This window comes from Carassius carassius, chromosome 45 (assembly GCF_963082965.1).
Source record: "Carassius carassius chromosome 45, fCarCar2.1, whole genome shotgun sequence".
Classification (NCBI taxonomy): Eukaryota; Metazoa; Chordata; class Actinopteri; order Cypriniformes; family Cyprinidae; genus Carassius; species Carassius carassius.
Genome location: NC_081799.1, coordinates 4,842,701 through 4,860,902, shown reverse-complemented (window position 1 = coordinate 4,860,902; position 18,202 = coordinate 4,842,701). Strand labels below are relative to the sequence as shown.

The window sequence follows — 18,202 nt, the reverse complement described above, 5'->3', positions numbered from 1 at the left end:
TTGCGAGTCCGACTCTCTAACCATTAAGCCTGACTTCCCCATCCCTTCTGTTTGTACCGTTATGTGACATGGATGATAACATATTAAAAGATGACTTAAGATCTTCACTAGGCAATGGCCAGTTCAGTTGCAATTCTGAATGGTACAACCAATCCAGGAAAATTAACATCTGAACCGGCTTGATAAAAGTCGGCCTTGCAGATCATTTTTATAAGTTTAAGGTAATAATAAGATGTCCCTCTCATCTTGATGTAGTTTTATTGACTGTTGTCTGCAGAGCAACCCAAAGCAGCAGAAGAAAGGGGATATGGCAACAAAAAGATCTCAAGTCTGTATAGCACTGTACAGCACTGTATACACGACGATGGTTGCAATGTGTTTCCTCTGTGTTGTCCATTTGAATAGGCTAGTGGACCAAAACTGGCTTGTCACAAGGTCAGATCGTCATCACAGCAATGCAGGCTAATCTTTACTCTAAACATACAAAACAAAATGAGGCAATAAAAAAACTACTGAGCCATGTGGCTTCTGAAATGTACCCAGAGGTTCCTGTGATGAACACCTCAGTCCATCGCAGTGTCACTATATTCTGTAAGAAACTACAGACTGCCTCCACCCAGATTCCTCTTCACAGTGCATGTTAGAACACACTCATTTGCAAAATAGCTTAATTGTTATAGAGAAGAAAGTCAACAGTTATGTTGTTTTTGCACCATTTGGTATTATCACATCCTGATGGACCAAAAGGTCATCAATTGTAGAATGGAAAGGTGTTTATTTCAACTCCAGTGAACCCAAATACATGTAATGTGTCAAAGCTATGCTGCAATAAACATCTTCATTAAGATCTTCCATGTCCTTCCATTTGTTACAGTTCTGTTTTCTAGGACTTTTCTTTTGTTTCTCCATGCTTTCCTGATTTATTCCTGTTTCCTTTGTTCTTAACAATCTGTATTGCGCTCTTCTATAACACATATATTTTGGATTTAAGTTGGTTTAATTTTTTTTTTTTTTTTTTTTTTTATGTATGAGCCCATACCTCCACACAACAAGTCATGTATGGAGCTATGAGCATAATTTATGATCTACTGTAACACCAAGAAATGTATTCTCACTCTTTCTGTGTCTTCATTATTAATCCAAATTTTAGCTTTTTTATTACTTAGCCGATTACTAAGTATTATGAACTTTGATTATCATCCAACCACATTTTTATTATTGCATCTTTGTAACACATATGAAGATATTTTTAATACACTCCCATCCATTGAAATTCAATGAAAACATTACTGCAACAGAAAGTATGAATGGAGTTAACTTGACTGGATAGTGATTAATGACAATAGCTTCTGTAAAAATTTAGCCTAAATAATATCAGTGGGTGAAGTCTTTAGGTGAATGTTACTGTGTTGCTACCAGACAATTATGGCTATCATGGAAATTGTGACCTTTTGCCTGCTATTATAGAAATTATAATTAAACATTTTTTATGTCAAATTTGCATTGCATTTTTTATTATAAAATAAATAAACAAATAGATGCAATTTTATAAACACAAATACTTTGTAATGTTTAAACCAATAATCGTGTATAATAAACTGATCCTTTAAATTGTTGATTTAACCATGGTGTAATACTGTAATCTTATCTATCCTGAGTACTTTGGGTGTCTATGTCCACATACTGTACATACATTATGTCTTTACTAACACATGGGAAATAAAAACAAAGATGCTGTCATCTGCTGGAAAAATATTTGTTAAAAAAATATATATATTTCAAAATTTCATATTGAAATCAATTTATCATATATATTTTGTGATATATCAACTGTAAAATATATTGATTTGTCTAAAACAATAAATACATCTCAGGATACAACAAACTTAACGCTGTTCATTATTTAACATTTTAGTTATGATCAGAACTAGAAAGAATGTTATGCAACATTATACATATATTTACTTATGAATACAGTATTTGTCAATCTTTAAAAGGTTTAGTTTATCACTAACCTAAATACACATGCAAATCTGTCTGCGTATGTCAGTGGGGTTTTAAGAGTTCATCATCGGTTCAAGTCCTTAAGGAATCTCATGCAACAGAAGAGCTTTTTAACAGCCCTGAGTCCTATCTGGCTTAGCTTATCACGGTGACTGTAGACCAATATGACAGGGTGAACTGAGGTTATCACAGTCCTTGAAAGAGACTGCAATCATCTGACACTTGATGACGTGAGTGATCTTAGAGGATGCTACTAATTTCCACCCCTATATTTCTATAACAAAATAAAAATCCTTGGGCCTGATAAGCACCGATTTGTAACCATTGTTGTTACTGTTTTGTAATATTTCGTTTTAAATGGGCGTAAATAATTATATACAAATCAACAAACAGTGGATATAATAGCATAGTAGCCTACATCACACACAGTAATTACAAAGGCTAGGATGCCAACACTGTTCCGAAATGTAATCACATACAGACATGATCTAAGGCCAGATGAGATAACTGACCTGTCACACTGCCACGAGAAAAGTGCAATATAGTTAAATGTAAACAAGGGAAAATTATGAATGCCATTGTAATTTATAGAGCATTGGTGATATTTTGTTTAAAAATCTCATCTGTCAGCATGGCCTTTATGTGACTACGGGCTGACTGTTTTTTTCTGGTCTTGTGTTATACAGCGAGGGTGTGATTTCTCTATAGCACATGTTCTAGATTGCTTTTAAACGGGGCCTTGTTGAGAGCTATTTAGACGTCACTGTTCAGGACAAACAACTGATTATCTTCCTGGGACCAGCAAAACAAGTTTTGGGGTTTAGAATTTGGATAGTGTTTAAAGAATCATTATAGTGTTTGGAGTTTGAGCAACATATGACCAACTTCTTGTTGTTGTTGTTTAAACATTAAACACTATACTTTACACTATATCTGCACAAACTTCTCATTCAGAAATCAATTTTTAGTTGAGATTAAATTTGCAATAATAACCTAATAAATAACCTACAATACATGTGATACTGATATAAAAATGTCAGTATGATATTAATTTGTTGTATTTTTGCATGCAATATGCTTTGAAATGTATGTTTTTTTTCCCTTCTTTCTAACATCAACATAACTTTAACTATTCTTTTTAAAAAAAGTGTTTGTCCACCTATAATGTCCCAATAAATAAATAAATAAGTATCACCCATAATGTCCAACAAATATTTTGTATATTGAGTGTGTTAGACAAAAGAAAATATAATAATGGTGATATTTAATTTCTGAAATTCATTAGGACAATTATTAAATTATTAAAATGTATGTACAATAAACAACTGAAAATCAATCAAAAAATGTATTATACTTATGCAAAATAATATACAGTAGCATACATACTGTTTATGTATAACCCGTTCTCACGAGTGCTGCGTACCAGGTAAAATGTATTATTACAAATTAATAATAATAATAATAATAATAATAATAAAAGCGATGTCATATCAGATAATTTTGTCCAAAATAAAAGAAGTGAAATGTTGATCAGATATACAGTAGCCTAGCAATAAATAAGTGACGTTTGTTTTCAAGAGTAGTTAAACTCTTTGTAATCTTCACCTGTAAGTGACAGGAAGTTAAATCACACACTGAGGGCAGTCTATGTGCTGACAGCCGGTCGGCAGCTTACAGTGTAATAAGATTACCGTTTATTTCCTCGTTTTCTGTCCTAGGACACCCTTCACGCACAATTTTCCCTCGACTCACCGTCTGTGTGGATTCATCATTACGTGAGTGGGCGTCGCTGGCGGGAAGGGCGTGAGGCATTTCTTGACTACATGGCAGATTTCTAAAGCCGTCTCCTCATTCACTGTTTCATTCTCTCAGAGAGCACACACCCGACAGCCATGGACATCTGCTTTCTGCTCTTCGTGTCTTTTCTCTCAGTGTTTCACTTCAGCAGTGCTGACCAGCCTTTGGAGGAAGCAGTAATTGTAGCAAGTAAGCTCTTTGTTATATTGTAATGTTTACAAAATGCCAAATGTTTGGAATGGTTTTCTCTCTCTGTGTGTAGTCTATATATGTGTGCATTATAATATGAACTACTAATCAAAGCACATGCTGATTCACAGAATACTGTGGTGCAACATAGTACCTTCAAAAAAATTAAATAAAAAAGAGAGAGAGAGAGAGAGAGAAAAGTATTCATGGGAACATCTTTAAAACATTTGTAATTCTTATTTGTTGGTGGAGCAACAAAGTCATGTAGAGCAGATGTAGAGCATTCAGTCCACGTCTTGAATGAGCGCAAACTCTTCAAATGTTTCTTCGAGACCCAGTACCGTCATTGATATTCTCGGTCCGTGTCTGACAGGAAATGTGGAGCTGCTCGGCGGCTGGACTCTCGCTAATCCCAAGAGAGAAGATGTTCAAGAGGCTGCTAAAGAAGCTGTAGAGGTGTTCAACACGAAGTCCAAAGGAAAGAAATACTTCAGACTAATCAATGTCACATCGGCCAGCACTCAGGTACAGGTTTCATGCTTACACATAGTTCTGATATGTGTAAATGTGTATTAATCCATATTAAACGACATGGAACCTTTTTGTCCAGGTGACGAATAAGATAAACTACAAAATAGAAGCCACAATTGGAAAGACAAAATGCCGCAAATCAGAAGATACAGATATTCAGGCTTGTGGCATGGCAAAAAAGGTAGATTTCTTTCTTCTTCTTTTTTTTTTTAACACTTGATTGTAGCCGAGATTAGAAAAATCTACACAAGCATACTTCCATTACTCTTCAGAGTTTGACTTATTTTTTTCTTTTTTAGCAACTGACATGTAAGTTTGAGGTGACCCTCGACCCAATGAATGATGACCATGATGTGCAGAAGATTTCCTGCAAAAGATCTGCTTAATTTCACATAGACTCAAGTCTCTACAGTGCTGTACTTTTGGATAGCCGATCACACATTCTTTATCTTGACATTTTCTTTTTCCTGATGATATAGCTTATTTAAAATGGAAAACTAGTTAAGAGACCCTAAAGTATAGTGAATAGAGCAACAGTTAATTCACAAATAAACTGCAAATCAAATAACAGTATTTTAGTTGGTTTCTCACGTGATAAATATTGGAATTACATGTACGTGAAAACTATTTTACATTATAGACATTATAACCACCAACTTAACAGTAAAGCGATTCACGAAAAGTCACATATGCACTTTTGAACATCTCACACTCATGATTCCTGGCTTGTAGTCCTGAAGGCTCACTTCCCATTTAATTTTCCATTTCTACACATCTATTCTCTGTGGTTGATGTCACAAACAATGGAAACAGTTTCCTGTTGCCAAGAAGACTTCATTTATACAGCGGCCTCTGTTTTAAACTGCATCTTTTTTTTTCAGGCACTGCAACAAGACACTCCGTTCCTTTTGATATCTATATATGAAAAAAATAGTTAAAAAAATACATGAAAGCCTGTCAACTAACACAATTGTTCATCTAGGTTAATATGATAAAACAAATGCATTAATTGCCAAAAACATGATTTGTTTTTCATAAAGTACTCTAGACTTACTTTGCGATTATTCTTTGTACTTCTTTGTTCTCTTGCTCCTCCAGTTTCTGCAGAATTACCTTCAAAATGGGCATCTCTAAATTGAGGTACTGAGCTACCTATTAAAATCAGTGGAAATGTGACACAAATGTAGTTTTATCTGAGTGGGAAACACATTAATGTCTGAAGAGCTAGACTTACATCAGGGCTAATTTCATGTTCATCTGCATCCATGAGGAATATTTTCATGATGCTGTTTGATGGTCCCTGTAGAAGACGTTCCCACAGTGGCAGGTCTGAACTGCTCAGCCTTCGCTTTTCTATGAGCAATGGACATAATAATCAGAAATGGGACTCTGGAATTAAACTTCAGCAAAGTTTTGGCTCTAGGATGGAGAATCTTGGAACAAAAGTTACTAAGTGATTGAATAATGTACACACACACACACACACACACACACACACACACACACACACACACACACACACACAGACAAAAAAGGTCTTATGCTTGAAAATGAAACTATTATTACAATCAGAACTGAATTTAAGCTTTAAGCTATTTTATCCACATATGTTTTGTAATTAACTGAGGGTCAAAATACATAAGACTGCAACATACCTCCACTTTGATGAATGCAGTACAGGGCAAATTCATTTGGGGGGTTTTCTATCTGCATTAAAAAAAGTCAAGAGTGAATTTTTTCTATCGAAAATTGAGGGTGGAAATAATCAGTGACAAATAAAATCATTAAGGAATTGTAAGTAATAACACCTACTTTAAATTTTTGAAGAAGCTGTGTAATGACCTCTTGTGTTGTCATCTTGCTGCTAATCTGCACATTTGTGGTGGCGCCAAATGATGGCGTGAAAACAGATGTCTACAAAAACAAAATGACTCAGTAAACTATATATATAGACTCTTAAAACTCATAAAACTAATATAATAACTTCAGTCCCCATTCACATAACTGTATTCATTGCATGGAAAAAATGACCAGCCAAGTGTTCAGAAATTCTCCTTTTGTAATCCAAGAAAGTAAGTTTGAACATGAGGGGTGAATTAATGCTGATTTATGGGTGAACTTTAAAGAGCTAGAGGATGCAGTATCTCGGTCCCTCAGAAGGGAACGTCTAGGTTACGTATGTAACCTCTCGTTCCCTGAAGGAGGGAACGGAGACGTTACGTCAGAAAGAGACTGACGAATGGGGATCTCGCCCGAGAGCCCAATCACCTTCGAGTGGTAACAAAACGAGCCAATAGTACACAGAGTACCTTGGTCTGCTGAATTTGCATTCGCTATGCGGGCATATAAGGAGCAGCGCGAGCAACTCGCACTCAAGTCTTCGCTGAGGAGATGAGCCCAGTGACCCGGCCATTAAGAGGAACAGCGATGTGGCAAAGGGACGTGACGTCTTCATTCCCGCCTTCAGGGAACGAGGGTTACATACGTAACTTAGATGTTCCCTTTCAGTCGGTCATGTTCTACGTTACATCAGAAAGAGTCTGACGAATTGGGTCCCTTACAAAACGCCACAAGGCTGTCTTCCAGTAATCGTGTGAGTGATAGCACCTTGTCATGAGGCCAGCACGAGTGATGGCCTATAGCTGGCACAGAATACACTGGGTAGCATATTCCAGCTGGACGTATGCTAGCAGGCCGCCTGCTCGTAGTAGGACTTACAAAGGCAGGTACCAACCGAGAGGTGGTGATACACATGAACTCAGGGTCATCAACGTTTGAGTTGCCTTAGGAAACTTGGTAAATTTAACATTGACAGACACATGCTGACTTTGTTTTACTGTGCTTTTATTTGAATCTATTATGTCGTTTTCCATTGTGGTGTGGTATGGAAGCCTGTCAGTGAAGAATAAAAACTCCTTAAAACAAATTGTTAATTGGGCGAGTAGGACAATTGGAGTAAATCAACGGAATTTGGGAAATATTTATATTTATAATCAGCTGTACCGGAAAGCAAGTGTTGTCTTGAATGATCGTCTCATCCCTTAAGGAATGACTTTCAGTTACTTCCCTCTGGTCGTCGGTTTGTGGCCTCGAGATGGAAGACTAGACGGTACAGAAATATTTTTGTTCCAGTGGCAATTGAAATTTTAAATAATATTAGTAAGATAGATGTTTTAGTATTTGATAGTTAATTTGGATAGAGGATGTGTATGTGTCATGGTGTAGCCTGTTTTATGTTTTTTTTATGTTTTATTTTGGATGACCGAATTCTTCTTTTATCTGCAAAACAAATTTCCCTGTGGGTATGAAATAAAGATACCTTGACCTTGAACTATGAGGTACCAGCCCACAGGGTGGAAGTTTCAATGACAGAGCTGGCAAGGTGCTTGCCAAGGGAAAGACACATGCTACGAAGAGACTTACTGTGGAATACACACGTGGGATTGCCCAAAAAAGGGGAATCACAACACCTGGAGGCACCTAGTCCCACACAGGGCTGACCGATAGAGCATGCACGCAAGTGCTGGACATCAGCAGTGCTGGAGGAACCCAGGGTTCTGGACTGAGGAACTCACCTGAGGGGAATAACGCACGCATCCAGTCCAAGCGGATTGACACCGAGCAGGTCCTTACTGGCCCGAAGGGGCGAGTACCCAGGAGGACACAGGCTCTACACAGAGATTATAAAATCTTGCAATTGTGTTAGGTGTTGCCCAGCCCGCAGCTCTACAGATGTCTGTTAGCGAGGCGCCATGCGCCAGCACCCAGGAGGAGGCTACACTCCTAGTTGAGTGAGCTCTCACCACTAGGGGGCATGGCAAGTCTTGAGCCTGATGAGCCAGGACAATACCATCCACTATCCAGTGGGATAACCTCTGCTTGGAAACAGCCTTTCCCTTCTGCTGGCCTCTGTAACAATCAAAGAGCTGGTCTGAGACCCTAAGGCACTGAGTTTTGTCCACGTAAGTGTGGAGTGCACGCACTGGACAGAGCAGCGCCAGGGCTGGGTCTGCCTCTTACAGGGGCAGAGCTTGCAAGTTCACCACCTGATCTCTAAAAGGAGTGGTGGGAACTTTGGGCACGTACCCAGCCCAGGGTCTCAAGATAACGTGCAAGTAGGCGGCCCGAATTCCAGGCATGCTTCGTCAACTGAAAATGCCTGCAGGTCCCCGCCCCCTTTTCACCGAAGCCAAAGCCGTCAGGAGCGCAGTTTTCAATGATAGTAACTTTAGCTCTACCGAGAGCAAGGGTTCGAAGGGAGCCTTCTGCAGTGCCGATAGAACCACTGCGAGTCCCAAGAGGGAACTTGCTAAGGGGGAGGCAGATTGAGCCTCCTGGCCCCTCTGAGGAACCTGATGATCAGATCATGCTTCCCAAGAGACTTACCATCAACAGGGTCATGGTGAGCCAAGATGGCGGCCACATAGACCTTTAGGGTGGAAGGAGACAGCCTTCGTTCCAACCCTTCCTGAAGAAAGGAAAGCACTGACCCGATCGGGCATCTCCAGGTGTCCTCACGACGTGCAGAACACCAAGTGACGAAGAGGTTCCACTTCAATGCATAGGCGTGTCTGGTGAACACGGCTCTAGCTGAAGTGATGGTAGCTACCACATGAGGTGGCAAGGTACCTAAACCTTCCATGACCCATCCAGAACTCTGAGATAGAAGGTCTTTCCTTCTAGGAAGTTTGGGGAACCAGGTCCGGCTGGGCCAAAAAGGCGCAACCATGAGGACCTGCTCCTCGTCCTCCCTGATCTTGCACAACGTCTGTGCAAGAAGGCTCACTGGGGGAAATGCATACTTGCGCACACCCAGCGGCCAGCTGTGCACCAGAGCGTCCGTGCCAAGGGTGCCCTCGGTCAGGGAGTAAAACAACTGGCAGAGGAAATTTTCTGGAGAGGCAAACAGGTCTACCTGAGCGTCTCAGAAGCGTTCCCAAATCAGCTGAACCGACCGGGGTAGGAGTCTGAGTGCCTGAGGAGTAAGACTGCTGCCGTGAGAGCTCGTTGGCTGCACGATTGAGCCTTCCCGGGATGTGAATGGCACGGAGCGACCTCAGATGCTTCTGACTCCACAAGAGGAGATGGCGAGCGAGTTGCGACATGCGGTTGGGTTCAGCCATAAATGGCGCTCCTGGACCACCAAAGTGGACATCACCTGACCCAAGGAGCTCACAGTAACCTCCGTCACCCAGAGAGCGAGGTTGGTAGCGGTGCACGCCTCCTGCAAAACCCCTGGGTCAGCACTGCCCCTGTGCAGCTCTTTGAACATCATGGCCTGGTAGACTTGTAGGGTGGCCATGGCATGCAGGGCAGAAGCAGCCTGCCCCGCACCTCTGTAAGACTTGGCCACAAGCGTGGATGAGAACTTACAGGCCTTGGAGGGAAGCTTGGGACCACCACGCCATGCGGAGGTGCTCTGAGGACACAGTTGCATCGCAACAGAACGCTCATCCGAGGGCAGTGAAGGTGGAGGGGGGCACCAGAATGGTTTCGGGCAGTTAAAGGTGCCTTGTTTTACCTGGTGCACTTCCTGGTGCACTTCCGGAAAGAAAGGAACCAGTGGGAGGTGCTGGAGGGGGGTGCCCCCAGGAACCAATCATTCAGTCTCGAGCACTCGAGACAGGGTGGAGGATTCCACTCAAGAACGATGCTCTCAGCTGCCTGGGAATGCATGGCTGTCAGCTCGGGTGCAGCGTTTGTGAGGGGGGTGTGGCCTGAGGAGGCTGGCTCGTCGGGGCAGCCTGGCCACCAGCCAAAGTAGCCCTCTTATGAGAAGAGGAGCTAGAACGGGGCATGGCAGAGGGGACTCTATACCTTTGAAGGTAATTTTGAGTCTTGATCTTAACTCTGAGATGTTCATGTCCCTGCAATGAGAACATGAGTCATCCAAGAATGCAGTCTCAGCGCGCTGAAAGCCCAGACACGTGACACAGCGATCGTGGCCGTCACGAGGAGCGATATATCGATCGCACCCAGAAACACACGGGGGAAAGCACTCAAGGGAACGCGGGAGCTGACTGCAGGAAACCCAGACGAACCGCTGAATTGCACCGTCACACCAACACCAGCTGACTCACTTGTAAACAATCTGGTGAAAGCAGCAAGTGATGTGCTCGGCTCTGAAGCGAAAGCAGCAAGTGATGTGCTCGGCTCTGAAGCGAAAGCTTGAGTGCGAGTTGCTCCCGCTGCTCCTTATATACCCGCACAGTGGGGCAGAGCTCGCGATGCAAATTCCACAGACCAAGGTACCCTGTGTACCATTGGCTCGTTTTGTTAGCACTCGAAGGTGATTGGGCTCTCGGGGGAGATCCCCATTCGTCAGTCTTTTTCTGACGTAACATAAAACGTGACCAACTGAAAGGGAACTAAGACATTCATGGTGAATCATGTCGATATCCCTGATGGAAAAAATAAATAAATAAAAACTGAGACCATCAAAGATATTGTAATGGTTTAACTGGTTATAATGGGAATTTTATTAATTTTAAATGGAAACTGCAATGGTCCCTTTGGGTCTCACTTTTTATTGGTGGCTTGTTAAAACAGCAATAACTCCTAATGGAATATGTCCTTTTTAATGGTTAATAGTTTATGGTTTGTAATGTTTGTAATTGTTTTTGAAGTGTGAAAAACCATTGATGGTTTCTATATATGTATATATATATATATATATATATATTTATATACAGCAGGGATGGCAGAACACAATTATGATTTCAGTACTTTAAAGTACAAATTCATAAATAAAGTTGTCTGTTTACAGATTCGTTTATTTATTGTTTTTCAGAGGTTATACTTCCTACTTGTATTTCCCTTTTTCTGTCCCAGCCTCATAATAATAACACTATTATTGTTCATTCACATCTGGCTTTAAGCTTGACATGTGGGTCATGGTGGTTGAACTGCAGACCTTGTAGTTGTAGAAGTGTCCGTTGATGGAGAAGCGATGGTTTCTGTTCCTCTGACGTTCTACCATCTTCTTACTCTTCACCCTCATTTTCACCAGCGAGGCATCACTCATTGTACGGATCACATATGAGCTTTCTTCACTGATCGGCACAGGTTGGGAAGGTCTCAACATTTTGCTCTCATATTCAATGTAGTCTTAAAGAGAGATGTAGAAAAGTGTTAATTAAAAGTGTAAGTTCATTTCTTAAATGCGGTAATCAGACTACATCATTTCAAGTAATCAAGTAATACTGCTTTTAAATGTATTTTCTAAGATCTGATGACACATGTTGCCATAGTACTAATTCCACAGTACCTTTAGGAGGATTTTCAGGTTTTGTGGATCCAGCTTCTTCCAGTTCTTCAATATGATGAAGATCATCAAATTCTCCCCATCTTGTCATTCCCCTTTTATCAAATCAAAAACAGACAGAAACTTGAACAAATATTGGTCATTTTAACTAAGATAGAATGTTAGTTTTTGTGTTCACTGACTTCCTGTTATAATTTTGATTCACATTTTTTATTCAGCCTTAAATGTCCAAACGTTATCAGCTAATCAGTGTTAAGTCAGTTCTGTTTTTCACATACAGATGATGCTGCAGCCCTATGGACTCTCATTCATTCACTTCACATCAAATGATTATTTAATCAATTATTGTCTAAAAGCAGACAACTCATAGAAAGCAATAACTTTGTTAAGAGTTTGTTATCATCATGTAATTCTTATTGATCCTAAAAGAGGATAAAATCCTCTTTTTTGTTCTTCTTGGTACTTGTATTTTTGGGAGTGAGAGATCCAGATTTCTCATAAAAATAGTTAAATGATCCAGTGCCGAAAGAATGAAGCTGTTTTCCATTAAAATGTGTCCTTAGTGATTAGATTGTGTAATCACCACTTTCACTGTAGACAGGATTTATTATCAAGAAGGGGCAAAATCATTTTTGCCTTAAAAGGCCACTGTCTAAGAAGTTAAGATGTTTTTCTAAGAATAAAACCAGTCATAAGTAGCACAGGTATATTTGTAGCAGTAGCCAACAATACATTGTGTGATTCAAAATAACAGATTTTTCTTTTATGGCACAAATAATTAGGATATTAATGTTTAACACAATTTCCCCTCTGCGCTCAGAGCATTTAATAATCGCTCCAGCACTACCTTCGCTCCGTGGCTAAAGCAGTATGTTTGAAATGTAATGTTCATAACGTATCCTATACTAAAAATAAAATAACAGGAGAATTTCAAAGTGGCTTAGGCTATTCCTACCACATGCCAAACTAATAACATGGCTGTCAGCATTTAAAGGTATAATTGCAGCTCTCTTCTGTGCAAATTTTGTTTGTGATGAAAATACATTTTCATCAGTTATTTTATTAGTTTTCTGCTTGTTCAAAATCAGATACAGATGAAGGAGCACTTTAAGTTTACATTTTTTTGAATGCATTATTGCGAAAGTGATTGCATGTGAATGTTCTGTACCTGTTTAAAGGGGTCATACGATGTTGCTAAATAGAACATAATTTTGTGTATATGGTGTAATGAAATGTGTTTATGCGATTTAAGGTCAAAAAAAAAAAAACGTATTTTCCACATACTGTACATTATTGTTTCTCCTCTATGCCCCGCTTCTAAAACGTGTAGATTTTTACAAGGCTCATCGTTCTGAAAAGCGAGATGCGCTCTGATTGGCCAGCTATCCAGTGAGTTGTGATTGGGTGAATACCCTTGACATATTGTGATGCCCTGTCTGGTCGGAGCGACGAGACATAAACATAAAACCCATTATAAATGTGATATACAGTAAACATGATTTCTAGTCGTGTCTTCTTTTGGAAAGCCAAACAAAGTAGTTCCAGTGAGCCTTGAGTGAGAACGATGAGGCCAGCAAATTCGTTCAGCAAATTCTTGCAGCAACCACATGTGACGACCCCGGACAGGACTCCGCTCCGTCCACAGAGAAAGCCGATTCGGCGATCCAGAGGGCAAAGTTGATGTATTTCCTCAGCGACCAGCATGGATCAGCTCCAGGAATGACGAAGCTGATACCATCCTCTTTTAGAAGGCCAAACTAAATAGCCTAGTTTGGCTTTCACAGTGAAACACACAGCGTCTATACGACATGACGGAGGCAGCAACAACAATACTACAACGAGAATGAAAGGTACGCCTTCTTTCTTTGAAGAGATGTGTGTGTGTGGGGTGTGTGTGGGGGGGGGGGGTTATATAAGCCTATAACTAAAAAATCTGCTCGCTCCAGTCAAAATCTGAAAACCAAAATATGGATCTTCCAGAACTACTCTCTCAGTGGCTATATTCAGCAACATTAAGTCGTCTGAACAGACTTCTGTGCGATGTAGATGGTGTAGATGTACATTCAGCCACATTAGATGTTATCAAATGAAATGTTTTAGGATTTCAGCGGAGATGTCTGTGACAGACTCTGCACAAAGATTTGCATTGAATGAAAATGAAGATAGGAGATTCGAAGCATTCAGTGCAAATTTACGCAGATATTTTAAAGCTTATTGTCATTTTCTTCCTGGAAGATAAACTACAAATATTAATGACTCATCATCAGCACTTGATCAAATGCTTTCTAGAATGCATCCACCTATACTTCTGACTGGAAAATAATACATTTCTAATGTAAATTAAAGGGAAATTAAAACGAAGACTACAAAAAAAAGAAAAAAAAAGAAACTGGAGTCAATGTGTCCCACTTCAACTTTATTTTAATAGGAAGTACATTAACACAGGGTGAGTTGGTTTGTGAGTTCTTTAAGCCCCTGTATATGTATTTCCTCATAGATATCCATTGTATGCCAAGTGCATTACTGTAACACATTTTGTGTCTTTTGTTTTTACAAACTGAGGAACAATGAACAACTGAGAATGACTTCCATAGCATAGAGCTTGTTTTATTTATCGCATAATAGTTCTCTCTATATAGGCCGAAACAACTTTTCCATTTACTGCAATATACATGCAACAGCAGTAAAATCGACAGTCAAAAAAAAAAAGAAGAAAAGAAGAAAGAAAGAATACTAACCTTTTGTTTCCATGTGGACTGATGGGATCTGGTGACTTGACTTTAGACTCATTTGGAAAACCTTGTTTCTCATCTTGTATTTGTAACTGAATGGGTTTCTTTACTCCCCAGGAAATGACAACATTGCCTTCAAACGTCACCTTCCCTGCTTTCTGTTAGAGCAGACATGACAGCAGTCAGCGTTTGACAGCAGAGGGCAGCAACATGCTATTTTTATCAAATTATATCCATGGGCTCAAAGTCCACACATAGAGTCGCAAACTGCTGCACACACTGCTGTCAAACACTCAGACTTGTGTTAATTTAACAGTAACGAATGCACAAACACCCATACAGATACAGATGCTGTGTTACCTCCTGAACAGTGAGCTGCAGGTGTGCCTGGTCTTTCAGAAAGCAGTTGTAGGTGTTCAATAAAGAGAACAATTCAGCCCTAAAAAAATAATAATAATACAAAATAAATGATTAAATAATTCAGTAGGAAAACACAGACAGTTCCCAAATCAGAACATTAAATATATAATATTTTCGTTATTATTATCATCATGCTATGTATTTTTTTCATTGCAATTTAACAGTTAAGCACGTTGATTTAAATCTATATGATTACTGATTCATTTTATTATTATTATTAATATTATTTTCAAAACTATATTTTCAGAACTCTGTTTAACTTTAAGATTCCTTTCCAGGTTTAAAATTGACTGTGAAAATCAGTTTTTTATTTTATTTTATGTTTTGTTATCCATACTTTACGTAGTATTTATAATAGTCTGCCATGTGATATGTCACATATATCCCTTTGACTGCAAGAAATATAATTTGTAATAATTTCATTAATTATATATAAATATAACACATTAAAATGTATATATTAATACTGACCTGGAGCAAGATTTTCCAGCACCAGTTTGAACAACAGAAGTTGTCTGGCCAGCATTCATTTCAACAAACCAACCCAATCTACAAAGAAAACCGATTTTTAATTCAACAACTTTAAAACCACCGAAGAAGTCCAAGTCAAGACTGCTGTATCTCTCAGGAGTTCCAACTGTGTCCAAACATGTTTTTTTTTTTTTTTCTGCGTCAATATCTCTGGTATTTGAGCAAAGGCAGAGGAAATGGTCCATGCTAATATGTTATTAAGGAAACAAACCCTTACAAAATGCTGTGCTCTTCCCTTTAAATTATAAAGCCTGGGGCCACTGAAAAAAGGTTTGTGTTTAGGTTTGTTTGAGCTGTACTTTCGCTTTACTCCCTCACTCTTTACCTGAAACATTGAGTGAATTTGTTCATTAGAGGGAGTGCTGGTTATTCAAGTCAGTGCACGCCTCAAAAAACCACAGAAACAAATCCTGCTTTGCTTGCAAACACAGCTTTGAAAGGATTTCGACTCACATAAGATGTGCATCTGTATGCAACTAAGACTGTCAGCAGAGCTATGCTGGGTTAATGGGCTAATGCAGTCAAACAAACAACTCTCCAATCAGATCCCACTGAAATTTAAAACAATTCACTTCAGTCAAGTCCAGAACTTATCTGAAGTCGGTTGCTTATATTCATTAGAAGGTGATATGTTAATGTCTTCTTATAGTCATTTTATAATACATGCACCTGGCAATTTCAAAACTCACATAGTATAGATAAGTCACATTTGCATGAGGGGAACTGATAGAAGCGTGCACATGCAAGCATACTTAACACCAACAAACTCTTGAACGTAATACTTTAGCAGCACATAAACGCTCTTCACTCACCTGCTGTCTGCTTAGATCCAGTGTCGGTGGACTTTAGCAGGAAGGGGTCACAGGGGTCATCTGTTCCCGAGGTGTGGCTACAGCAGTGTGGGGTCAGATAAGAGGAGCCCGGGACCGAATGAGGAGCTTGTCAGGTGTTTTTTTTTCTTTTTCTGGTGATTATGGCAATGTTGTGCTGTAACTCGATCCACTCACCTCTTCTAAGTGCATTGTGGGAATGCCTAGCAATGCAGTGAATGTATGAACACACCCATAGGTATGAATCGCTCAGTTTGAATGTGTCGGCAGAATAGGAAGAGGAAGGACGTTTTGCAATAGGAGTGACGCAGTATCTGGATAACAGTGTTTTTATATATAATATATGCAGGTATTCAGAGAGTATTAAATACGTATTTAAATGTAGAATAAAACTACTTAAATATGGCAATAGGTGCATAGCATGTGTTTGTTTTTTTTTACTTATCTTGCATAAAACAACCCAATGACATCTTGCATTTTAGACTAACTTCCATAAAAGCTTTTCTTTAGATTTTATATGAAATCTTGACTTTAAGTATTGATTTGTCCACTTGCAGTGTGACCACAAGTGTGTGTGTTTGCAGCTAAATTGTGTTAAATCATATATAATACATTAAATATAATACAAAGAAACTCTCCCAAATGCTGCAATATTCGGAAAGAATAACAAAACACAAGTGCACTTTGACCCTTAACCTTTGTGCGGCCTGTTAAAGACCCAGTCACTGCTCTACACTCTTTCAACATATTGCACAGAAGTTTGCGATACACGTTTTGAAATCTCTCTTTTTCACATACCCAGCAGGTCTTTGCTTAAGGAATGCATGTAAATGGATTAGAAAGCTGATGCATTACACTCATTGAATCTACTTCATTTGCTTCACGCATGCAGCTGCTGAAATGTACAAACTCAAATCAGTTGTGCAACCCATGTTAGTCCACGCTGCCTTTTGAAAGCTCAGGGCTTGCTAAACAGGAAGGTGGCATTACTGAAATGCCTGCCTAATGGTGTCCACACTCTTCTCTAGCTGAACAACAGATGGCAGTGTAACTTAAGTTTCAGGAAGACCCATGCAAATGAAGACACTGAGTTGGAGTGTTTGTGTTTTATTTATTCAGTGACTTACAGCCTGATAGAGAGATGGACAGGCCTTTATAGATTTGGATTTCTGATCGTATGCTTGCTGTCAGAGGCTGATGTAGTTCTGCAGCACTGAATGCTTCACTCATATTGTATTGCAGAATGCTTATTGGCTGTAATATCTCAATGTCTGCCAGAACTCTGGGTGACACTGTTAGGGTTACAAACAGAACATCTGAGGAATCTCAGCTGTCTTCAGCCTCCCTAACTCTGCCCTTACAATAAACTTCATTTCATGAACCTCAACAGTACAGCGCTATTCACAAGTTTGGGGTCAGTGAGTCTTTTTTTCTTTGAAAGGAAGAACGAAAGAACAAAATGATATAATAATATTAAGCAATGATGCATATAACCAATACAAATATATTTTTACAAACATTTATATAGTCACAAAAGTTTTTTTTTTTTTTCAAATAAATGCTGTTCTTTTGAACTTGAACTTAATCAGAAACATCAAAAAATGCATCATGTTTCTTACAAAAATATGAAGCAGGCAGCACAACCATTTTCAGTATTGGTAATACTCAGAAGTGTTTCTTGAGCAGTAAATCAGCATCTTAGACTGATTTCTGAAGATCATGTGACACTGAAGCCTGGAGGAATAATGCTGAAAATTCAGCTGTGCATCACAGGAATTAATTGCATTCTAAAATATATTAAAATAGAAAATAGTTCAATTAAATAGTAATAATATTCCACAAAATAGCCTTGTTTAGCATACAAGATACTTCCTTTATCTCGCATGCATCACAAAGTTACTTAT

General features: G+C 39.2%; 2 protein-coding genes across 2 annotated transcripts; one reads left to right on the top strand and one right to left on the bottom strand.

Moving 5' to 3' along the window:
* Positions 1 to 3,740: 3,740 nt before the first annotated feature.
* On the top strand, positions 3,741 to 5,703 carry si:busm1-57f23.1 (uncharacterized protein LOC368621 homolog). The gene is made up of 4 exons (XM_059539233.1): positions 3,741 to 3,990; positions 4,364 to 4,515; positions 4,601 to 4,702; positions 4,821 to 5,703. Exons 1-4 carry the CDS (start codon positions 3,897 to 3,899, stop codon positions 4,905 to 4,907), a joined length of 435 nt encoding a protein of 144 aa, XP_059395216.1. The 5' UTR covers positions 3,741 to 3,896; the 3' UTR covers positions 4,908 to 5,703.
* On the bottom strand, positions 5,076 to 16,553 carry rassf6 (Ras association domain family member 6). Its single transcript, XM_059539232.1, has 11 exons — positions 16,281 to 16,553; positions 15,409 to 15,486; positions 14,878 to 14,956; positions 14,524 to 14,675; positions 11,789 to 11,880; positions 11,435 to 11,628; positions 6,334 to 6,435; positions 6,177 to 6,228; positions 5,756 to 5,874; positions 5,576 to 5,673; positions 5,076 to 5,436 (listed from the first exon to the last, which is right to left on the bottom strand). The coding sequence occupies exons 2-11, from the start codon at positions 15,465 to 15,467 to the stop codon at positions 5,379 to 5,381; spliced, it is 1,005 nt and encodes a 334-aa protein (XP_059395215.1). The 5' UTR covers positions 15,468 to 15,486; positions 16,281 to 16,553; the 3' UTR covers positions 5,076 to 5,378.
* Positions 16,554 to 18,202: the final 1,649 nt, after the last annotated feature.

Excerpts from the sequence above, each read along its gene's own strand:
- si:busm1-57f23.1 (XM_059539233.1), top strand. The coding sequence starts at position 3,897 with ATGGACATCTGCTTTCTGCTCTTCGTGTCTTTTCTCTCAGTGTTTCAC. Across the intron at positions 4,516-4,600 it reads TCACATCGGCCAGCACTCAG|GTGACGAATAAGATAAACTA; the intron begins GTACAGGTTTCA and ends CTTTTTGTCCAG. Across the intron at positions 4,703-4,820 it reads CTTGTGGCATGGCAAAAAAG|CAACTGACATGTAAGTTTGA; the intron begins GTAGATTTCTTT and ends TTTCTTTTTTAG.
- rassf6 (XM_059539232.1), bottom strand. The coding sequence starts at position 15,467 with ATGAATGCTGGCCAGACAACTTCTGTTGTTCAAACTGGTGCTGGAAAA. Across the intron at positions 14,676-14,877 it reads TGCAGCTCACTGTTCAGGAG|AAAGCAGGGAAGGTGACGTT; the intron begins GTAACACAGCAT and ends CTGCTCTAACAG. Across the intron at positions 6,436-11,434 it reads GACACTTCTACAACTACAAG|ACATCTGTTTTCACGCCATC; the intron begins GTCTGCAGTTCA and ends TTGTTTTTGTAG.